This window comes from Limulus polyphemus, unplaced genomic scaffold (genome assembly GCF_000517525.1).
Source record: "Limulus polyphemus unplaced genomic scaffold, Limulus_polyphemus-2.1.2 Scaffold4696, whole genome shotgun sequence".
Taxonomy (NCBI): domain Eukaryota; kingdom Metazoa; phylum Arthropoda; class Merostomata; order Xiphosura; family Limulidae; genus Limulus; species Limulus polyphemus.
This window is the reverse complement of record NW_013670306.1, coordinates 60,140-70,779: the sequence shown is the minus strand read 5'-3', so window position 1 is coordinate 70,779 and position 10,640 is coordinate 60,140. Positions and strand designations below refer to the sequence as shown.

The window sequence follows — 10,640 nt, the reverse complement described above, 5'->3', positions numbered from 1 at the left end:
ACTAAATTAGGGACGGCTAGCGTGGATAGCCCCCGTGTTGCTTTGCGCGAAATTCAAAACAAACAAACCTTCACTAATTTATTTTGAAACTTGATTTCATAATTAAAATTATTGTTAATAATAATAATACCTAAGGTGGTTCACTCACAAGTTTCAGGTTTGTCAAATAAAACATACAACTAAGAAGGAAATTATTATTATAAAAAACTAATTTCAGTATTAGAATGATTGTGTAAAATAATTATTTGTATCGTTGTTTAATGAAAACTGAGTTTATTAGGAACATTTCTACTAATGTAAATAAAACAGCAACCTATTTCTCCAGAGAGTATTTTTACTGGCTCAATAATTTGCTATTACAGCTTTTTCAGGAGCTATTAATAACCAATAAATTCACTAATCCACTTAAAACTAAATTGAAATTTTGTTATTAGTTAATTGAATGGTAATACACGTGTTTAAAAGGTTGAGATCTTATCAAAATTAATATCAAACATTCTTGAATTTAAACTGTTGAAACAAACAGAAACAACAATAGTAAATAAACAATCAAGACAAAAACTGTAATAGTGAAATATTGAGGCAATAAAGATACATTATGGAGATATAGTTCATTATTGTATTTATATTAATAATAATTGTGTTAAGTTTTTGGCTGATTCATTAATAAGGTTTCAGTTTGTTGATGAATGTAACAATAAAAAGATATATATTTTTTGAAACTGTGTATTTGGTAATTAAAATAACTTTACAATAATAATTATAATCATTATTTTCTATTATCTAACAGTGAACTAAGTTAAATACTACAAGCTGTTCTTTAAGAATGATCCAGTCAAATGAACAGGATAAATTACAAAGCTAAGATCACGGACTTTAAAGCTGAAAGTTTTCATTTTTTAACTTAAAGCCATGTGACAAAGAACTGAATTACTTAAGCTATTGTAAAATAAGACTTTTCAATCATATTTTAATGCAAATGAAATACTAAAATTGCAAAGGCAGCTGGTCTAAATGATTAAACAGATTTAAACATTAATTTGCTTTTATTAATTAATTTTTGTGATTGAGAAGATTAGTTAAGATTAGGCTTAGATGTATTGGCTGAAAAAAACTAGAAACTGACTATGTATTGCAAAAATATTTTACATTTTTTTATTAATTTTACAAGTCTAGCACTTCTAAAAGCCAATGTATGACAAATTATTCTTTGCCTATTGTAAAAAATAGTAGTTTTGTATATCATTGTTAGACTACAGATTCGAAATTCATTTCAAACTGTCCAGATGAACTTTTGAAATAAAAAGTTCTAGAAGTCTTTTTTTACCAATGGTTGGAACACTATTACTGAAAAAAAAGTTGGCCTATAGGCTTGATGCAAGGGTTGCCGAATGACAGTAAGCCATTATAGCTATACTTAATGTTTCAGAAAGACATTTCAAGCACTTTGGAGTTAATAATAAGGAAAAATATTCTTTTAATCTTGTTACAATAGTATGCTTAATCGGGTAAATTGTTGAGTTGAATTTGCCGTATAATTAATTGCATAATGCACTAAAAATGGTTCAACTAAATCTATTTATGTGTAACAAAATACATAATTAGCTAAAAAGAGGTCGGTTCAACTGTAACATATGCTTCTGTGTATGGTAAATCTTGAAAATCTGACTCAGAATTGGTGCTGTACTTGAGTCACTTAGCCATCGACCACTTGTATCTGGACTATCCAGCATATGAAGCAAGGCTGAAATTTGGGAAAAAAGGAGAGTTATTGTAATCATGAATTTGAACTTGTTATCAGTAAGTATTTGTTAGTTCTTTTCTTAGATAATTTGTCAGATTTAGTTTACAAAAAGATTTTTTATAGTTTTCATGCTTTTGGAATTAAAAACACCATCGAGTTTCCATTTGATTAATTTTAATCACTTATCTTCCGACAAGCGTTTGACAACTGATAAAACTGAAACTGGAGTAAATGTTCACTGACAAAATTCCTTGTAAGATTAATAAGTGTTTACAAAAATTCAACTAATCAGTAACCAAGTTTATTCTTTAGATTATTAGGTATTCAAGAATATAGATCTGATTGTTTTTCACATACATAAGTATTAGAAATTCATATATATATTGTACAGATAGAATATAAATACCTGCAGGGATACATTACTGCCTTTCTTATTAGCCGAGTTTCTTCTTAACAGTTGCACATTTTGTACATACACTTTAGTTTACAAAAAATCATTTCACATACAGTGTAACTATTCTAAACAATGCTGAAAATGAAGACAGTTTAAAATGTAAAGAATAAATATAGATAAAACTGAAAACAAAATGAAAATATCCATTTCATGTGTCTCTGTAATATAAAAACAAAAACATTTTACAAGACAACTGAAACAGGATTGCCTATTTATCATTTGTAAAGTTTTCTATATCTTTAACAAGTACAGACTTTTCTAGCAATCTTGTAAAATACAGCATTAAACATTATATAATTTAAAGAAATATTTTAGAATAAAAAATCATGTGTATTTATAAAAAAAAACAGATGAATATATCCTAATTTCTGAAACAAGTTTTTCTTCTCATTTGTGACAACATAGCAAAAAACAAACAAAATATATATATGTAGGAAATATTTACCAACAAAAGTTTTGGGAGTTCCAAGGCCTAACATGACTATGGGGTCATTCACTATAGCATTATAAATTGGACTTTCAGGATTCAGTCCAACAGTCAATTCTGCTGATGCTTCATATCTACGATCTCCCAGTAGCCACTCACACTGCAGGTATCAAATAATTAATCACTGAAAGTTCAGTTTACTGAGATACATGCCATATCACTCAATTTACACACATATACAAAAAAGATTGAGGTGGAGAAATAAATAAAAAGCTTATGCATGGTAATTACTGCAGATTGTTTATTATTGTCCTGATAGAAGACTTCTATATTGCTACACTTTAGCTTCAGAGCCAAACAAGTACTACTTGTCAAATGCTGAAACGTAGAGCATCTATAGTATTACTAATGTATAACAAAAAACTTAAATACATTCATTTGTATTATACGGCTACTAATATGGTTTAAGTTTAATGCGAGTGTTAAATTTAGTTATTTTTAGAAGCAATAGTTTATTGCAAGTTTGTTTACATCATACGTTGAGAAGTTCAACTGTTATGAACTGGTGATTGTTTTATTACTGTGTCTTGTTGCTAGAACCTTTTGAATTTTTCACATTATTATAATTGAGTATTATTGCATCATAATATCTCATAGTATGTGGAACTGTCTACACATCTGTTGGGGTATAAATACGTGTAGAAAATTTAGTTCAATAGTTAGATCTATACTGTGTGATTGTGAGTTTAGCCATAAAGAGACTATGGTGGTGATTTCTAAAGTGAAATTATCACAGACTGTATTGTAATAACAGAGTGGAAAAGAATAATTCGTCTTGTCAAATTGTGCTCTAAAGTAACTGAACCAGCCTGTATAGATTTTAATGAAAAAGAGACAATTATTTAATGCTCTGGATACAATTGTGGTAACCAACAGTTATAGTGGTGATTTCTAAAGTGAAATTATCACAGATTGTATTGTAATAACAGAGTGGAAAAGAATAATTCATCTAGTCAAATTGCATTTTAAGGTAAATGAACCAGCCTGTGTGGACATTGACAAAAAAAAAGAGACAATTATTTAAAGCTCTAGATATGACTGTGATAACCAACAGTGTAATGAACATTTGTATATATGATTGACTTGTTTTAATATATTATTTTAAAACAAGTAGACTGTGTATTGTTTGTTTATTGTTGAAATATATTGCCACCTATTGTAAAGAATCTGCCTTCATGTAAGAAACCTGACACTGTCCTAGTTAAAGAAATGTTTAAATTCATAAAATTATAATTCAAGCAACTATAAAGCTTGAGGAAAAAATATAAGTATACAATTAGCTTGTAATAACACTTATTATTTCTCATGTATAACTAGAATCTCATTATGCATTTAAAATATAAATCCCAATTCGAAAAACAACTGAAGAGTTGCCCAAGTTAAAATAAGCTATTATTTAGTTTGAGAACTAATATTTTATATACATAATTGTAATTTCTATATATTTACAAATTGCCTCAGTACAGAAATGTCTGTGATGAAAGGTTGTTCACTTAACATGTTTAAACACAAAAACTTGTAATTTCTTCACACAACTTCTTTACTATGTTTATAAGATCCTGCTTGCCAACAATGTAATTTGCAGATGTCGTTATGTCTCTTTTAGTAAAAAGAATTTAACTTATTATTTAACTTATTTCTGAGATTTTCATAGAAGTACTGTCTATTAATATTTGTAATACTATTTATGTCAAAGCAAGAATAATTTTTTTGATTAACCAAAAGTAAGTTATACATATTTATAAGTTTATTGATGAAAACAGGTTTATAAGCTATATTTATGAAATTGGTGAAAGACACACAGTCAACTACACTGACATGTAAATGGGGTACTATTAATACAACTTATAAACCCCAAATTCCCTAAGCATCTTGTATCAAATACAGTGATGGAAAAATTGATTGCATCACCAAATTTTTTCAGACTTTCGAATAACAATTTATTTTGAGGTCCTAATGCATGTAAGTGCAAATGTTTTTTGTAGATGATGCAATACTGTCTAATTATTACATCAGCAGCTTTATAGATTGTCTGAATATTGTATCAGCCACTTTTGGCTATAAATAGATAATTTTTCCACCATTGTAGTTAAACAAAAATTTCACACCTGACTAGTAAAGTAATAAATTAATGTAACATCATTTCAGCACTGTTACATTACTTTACAAAATATTTATTTCATTAGCAGTTTGAATTTTCATTCCACTGCTCAGGCTCAAAACATAGTCAAAGTATAAAGGTTCTCTGTGGATAAGATGAGAATCTGTTACACCAACACTTTCTATAAGGAGTCTTGTAAGGACTGAAATATCTTTTATAATAAAAGAAAAAATATTATATTATCTCAAGATTAATAATAATAAAATTTGGAAGTCCTTTGCACTAAATATTTAAACACAAAATAAAATGAACAAGGGTCATGATACTTAGCAAAAAGAAGACAAAAAAGACAAAAAAAAATTTCATTCTGCAGACAGATAATTTAAACCAATGGCAACCATATGTACATAAATTTAAGAAAACAAAAAATACTCGCACCGCTTTTTCTTCTTTGTTTCCACACAATCTTAGTGCATCCACTATTTCTGCTTCAGCAAAGCCCATTTCTTTCAAACCTTGAAGTGCCTATTGAATGACATTAAAGAATGAACTATTTAATATGAATATCATTACAATGCAATCATCAACGAAATAAAAAAAATGAGGTCCAAAAATGGAGTATTGGCAACTTTATAGTGATCTTGTTAGATGTATAAAACATTATTACAGAAAATACAAAAGTGAATAAGTTGTACAACAGACTAGTATTTTTTACGTGAATCCCTTGTCCTTTATTATTCTCAATAACTCAGCCAAACTGTTTGGTTGCCTTTTGATCTTCTCAGTTCTTATACAAACTCGTACAGCTTCATGTATGTTTATATCATACACACATTTATGGATATTTATTTGGTATCTTTACAGTCAAAATATGGTTTTATCATCATGCTCCTCATTCGAATGGCATGGTGGGTCAGAATGTACCTGTACTTTGTTAACAGTCAAGGTGCCATCAATTCTGTTTAGATCACCAACGTTACTGGTGAGATACAGCATCAAACTTTTACGTATGTCAATAAATTTGGCATCACCGCCTACCATTGGCAAACCACACGCTCGGTGCTAAGCTCCAAGTCGACGATTGCCAGCGAGGTACCTCTCCACGTGTGGGAAGGAACGGCCAGGCCCGCACAGGGCCTCATTACCCTCTGTTGGGTGGCGTGTCCATATGGACGGGCTGGCTATAACACCATCGGCAGAACGTTCAGCTCCACCATCGGATACCTTCCGTAGCCCGACCTCCCGACCGCACTCTTTGGAACTACCCAGCCGGTAGTGGCGTCCTATTGACAGGGGAAAGTGCGCTGGCAAAACAGAGTAAGAGACGCCGCTCCATCCTGCTCGAGCCCAGTTACATGCACTCGAGTTACATTCAAATTTTAATTAAACCACTTTACTGTAAAGATGTTTTAATGAAATTATTATTATAAAGTCATGATAACTTATATTATCTATGTTATATTCCTTTATTTTAAAAAGAAACATCTAAAACAGCAATTAAAACTGCAGTTTTTTCTGTCACATGATCCACTCACAGTTACAATTCTTAACTTTTAAAAGTTCTTATACAAGAAACTGTGAGTAGCTAATATAGACTGTTAGTTCAGATGGTCAAGGTACAGTAAGGAGATATATTTTATTACCATCAAGAAACTACTTCTCCCCACTGAAGGTCAGCCACGCAAACTTGCAAAGTCGAAGCTGTGTTGCTAATTAGCAGTTTAAAGTTCAATGGCATGCTTATAACCAATAGGAAGGTCAGCCACGCAAACTTGCAAAGTCGAAGCTGTGTTGCTAATCAGCAGTTTGAAGTGCAATGGCATGCTTATAACCAATAGAAAGAGCAGATTTCCTGCTGTTTACTTAACAGCTGAAGAAACATTATCAGTATATGGGGTTGTACTATGACACAGAAAAGAAGCTTTGTCCACTGTTCTCTCAAAATGTAAGTAGCATTTAGGAGGTGTTTCTCGCTTTATATATATATTAATTTGCTAGACAGTTAGATTGCATTTAGGTTTTACGTTTATATCTTAATTAATTATGTATTATGTGTGTTTTAAAATCCATATTTGAAAGGTTTAATGATTTTTATACATTTAACTTGTAGCTTGGATTCTGAAAGTGTGTGAGCATTAGTGAAAGAGTCCATGCATGGGAGTCACCCTATAATAATAACAGAGCCCCATGGATACCAGTTGATGTATCAGCATAAATAATAAAAGACAAAGAATCGGAAAGGTAAATTAAAAATAAACTATAAGTGAAAAGATAAAATTATGAAATTACAATATTAAAAAAAAGTTTTAAAAGCCTTCTATGAAGAGCTAAAAGGTATGTATATATTTCTATTTCTAAATTTTAACCATTTTATTGCACTGTATGTTGATGATAATAACTAGAGTTAGTGGTATACTAGAAAAAATGGAAAATAAAATAGAAGCATTTACCTTAAAAAACTTTTGATATTCATTTAGGAGATTCTAGAGATTATGCAAATGAAATGTGAAAACTGTAAGATAATAAATAGTATTTTTATACTCAAGATTTAAATCACCTTGCACATGAAATATTTAGAGTCTGAGTGCAAATAACGAATTTTTTACTAGAAATAATAAAAATATATCAAAATTAAATTATTTTATTTATCTGAAACTATATACTTTTAGCAATGTTCATGTCAAATTTCAAACAATTTCATCTACTAGTTTCATTTTTATAAAGGACTTTCACGAGGTTACGTAACTTACTTACAATGTTACGTAACATAAGTTCTATATGCCTCCAGTAACTATTGAATGAGTTGGATAAAATCCCTAAAAAAGAATATCTGGACTTTGGGATTTTTTTATTTTTTGGCATACATTGTTGAAAGTAGCATAAAGCAGAAATATGGTGGCTGAAGAAAATGAAGTTGGAATCTGGTGGATGGAAAAAAGTGCAACAAGGACAAAAGTAATGTAGTACTAAATAACAAAAAAAGAAACTGATCAAAGCAGCTGGAATGTGAAGAAAGAATGATCCTATGATCAGATACTAGTGCTCATGGGATTACTGTGCATGGAGGTTGTGTTGCCCTCCTAACTGTGGGGGTTTACAGCATCATGATTATTACATCATAGGTTGGTGAAATATATGTAGACAAGCATAGGGGTGGAAGTTTTTTGAGGCTTGTGTAGGAAATTCCTAGGAAGCTGTGTACTAGTTTATAGCTTTTATTAGTGCATAGAGATAAGTAAAATTTCTTAATAAGCAGCTAATATTCAGCTACTTTTCAATTACTAAATGAAGTATACATCATATCACTGGTTTGAATTACTTTATTTTTTTTTAGAGGAATGGGTTAGAAATAACATTTTTGTTTTGAATATGCTGTAAGTTACCTAATTTTACAAGTACATTTGCACATCATCTCATAAAAGACTTTTTTATTATATGTGAATATTTCATGTTTTACTCAAATTTATAATGTATGATGATATTCAGAAGGTCTTCTAACTCACTGACTGAAAATGCAATGAATAATAGCAATGAAGTTAACTTTGTTTTACCTTTTTGTTAGGTCTGAAATGTTTCCTTTTGTAAGCTTTGAACTTTTCCATGATAACAGCCACTCTATTAAAACACGCTGTTGGAGGGCCTAAACCACTGGAAGTTGATGGCTGTTCAGCAGATGGAGTTAAACCACTACCACTTGGGAAGTGTTCAGTAAATGGATCTATGACAAAACAGTAAAGGTAATACTTGAGACCAACAACCATTAAATAAATAATAATAATAAGACAGTCACTTGGAAAGTATTCAATAAGATGGATCTACGACAAAGCAGTAAAGGTAATACTTGAGACCAACAAACATTAAATAAATAATAATAAGACAGTCACTTGGGAAGTGTTCAGTAAATGGATCTACGACAAAGCAGTAAAGGTAATACTTGAGACCAACAACCATTAAATAAATAATAATAAGACAGTCACTTGGAAAGTATTCAATAAATGGATCTACGACAAAGCAGTAAAGGCAATACTTGAGACCACAAAGCACTAAAAAATGATGATAATAAGGTAGTCATAGTATTTGAAATGTGTCTGAAAATTACACCTAAATGTGAAATTTCTCATGAAACAAAAAATCAACTTAATTTTTTACATTTTCCTCTTTTCATTGTTTAGTTATTTAAGCAATTAAATCTTAACATTGAATCAAAAAACACAAAACACTGCACAACTATAACATTTCGAAAGTGCTTAACAGCATAAATGAATCTGATACACTGACATAAAATAAGCACTGTAATTATGTAGAAAATACACCAAAGTTATAGTAAAATTACAACATATCAGTTATAATCACAACATTACAAGATATGTATACTAACTTCAGGGTAAAAAGTTTTTTATAAGATAAATTTAGAAATAAATACAAAAAACTGGATGAGTTGATTTGCATACACTACTGGAGTGTATGTATAAAAATTATATGTGCAATGTAGCATTAATACAAATTAAGTAATTAAATGTGCACTGCTGTACACTATCTCTGAAAGTGTAGGGTACATACACATGTGCTATAAATGCATATTATATGCTGTGAGTTAGCCATAGCAGACACTTGTGGTTTGCAGAGGTTCTCCACAGAGAGCTAAATGTTATTTATGAATCAATGTGTAATATCCAACAAGTTATGTATACAGTATACATATATATGAATTACTCAAAGTAGCTTGAGTGGATATAATTCAAATGATGTATTTAAGAAATGCAACTGATTCCTAATTTTAAATGATGCATAATGAAACCTAATTTTTGATATATGAACAGTAACTTCTAATTATCTCACTTTCTTACACTATATGCATCGGCAGGAACATTAAAAAAATACCAGTAAATTTAGAAAAAATCTACATTTAAAATTCAAACAGGTACTAGCAAAACTATTGGCAAAAAAAAACTATAGTTTTGAAAACCAGTTCAGCTAATTTAAGGCATACTCTTTGAAATTCTCATTTAAAAAGAACCCCCAAAGTTGTGGAAGTTTTTCCACAAAAAATATATGTTTGTTAATCTCATTATTATTGAAACAATCAAATGAAGGAAGCTGATGAGTGTGTTTAACCATCTGCATGTAGCTGTCTGACTTCATTTCACTTTTTTTTTAAATATATCTTCTTTAATAGGAGAATACTTGTGGATGAACAAAAACTAGAGTCTCCATTTTAAAATGTCAAAAGCAGCACAAAAATTTATCTTTGATCATAGAGAAATACTGAATCAGCATGCAAAATGGTTCCCCTTGTTTTTAAGGTCTGTTCTGGGGTTTAGTGACAATCATCAAACAAGTTGCAAATTTTGTCACCATGAATATCTAAAAACCTGCCCAATTATAAGGGACAGAAATATAAGCATGATCCCTATTTGTTCCACACTTAACCCGATACATAATTAAACTTAAATGAAGCAAAGTACTTCTGCAAACTAATAAGGAAGAAGTATCAAAATTGTCTGGAAACAACAAATGATGCATATGAACAAAACCTCAAATTAGTATGACATAGTGGAAGTTACAGCAGTCTGTTGTCATGTTATAATAAATAACATCACATAAATGAGATGGATTTTAAGGGAAGAATAAGTAATAATAAGCAGAAAGCACTGGACTGCACAACCTCTCAAAAAAGACAGAGAAGTTTGTTCTTGCACAGTGAAGTAAAATTAGAGGTAAAAATATTGCAAAAAACCCCATAAAATATTAGTCTCAATGAGAACTGGCAGAATCCTTTGGATGATGTGAGTGCCCCCATTCTAAATAACAACTTTAATCTTTCATCTTGGGAAAAGATGACTGATCCTCAACC

The 10,640-nt window shown here is 30.1% G+C and overlaps 1 protein-coding gene across 1 annotated transcript in view; it reads right to left on the bottom strand.

Moving 5' to 3' along the window:
* Positions 1-1,132: 1,132 nt before the first annotated feature.
* LOC106471554 (ubiquitin-associated domain-containing protein 1-like) overlaps positions 1,133-10,640 on the bottom strand; it is a 30,623-nt gene continuing 21,115 nt past the window's right edge. Inside the window, exons 7-10 of the mRNA XM_013932158.2 lie at positions 8,338-8,504; positions 5,225-5,311; positions 2,644-2,785; positions 1,133-1,744 (exon numbers count right to left, since the gene is read on the bottom strand). Coding sequence (XP_013787612.2) covers positions 1,602-1,744; positions 2,644-2,785; positions 5,225-5,311; positions 8,338-8,504 — 539 coding nt within the window. The 3' untranslated portion in view covers positions 1,133-1,601. The remainder of the gene's footprint in view (positions 1,745-2,643; positions 2,786-5,224; positions 5,312-8,337; positions 8,505-10,640) is intronic.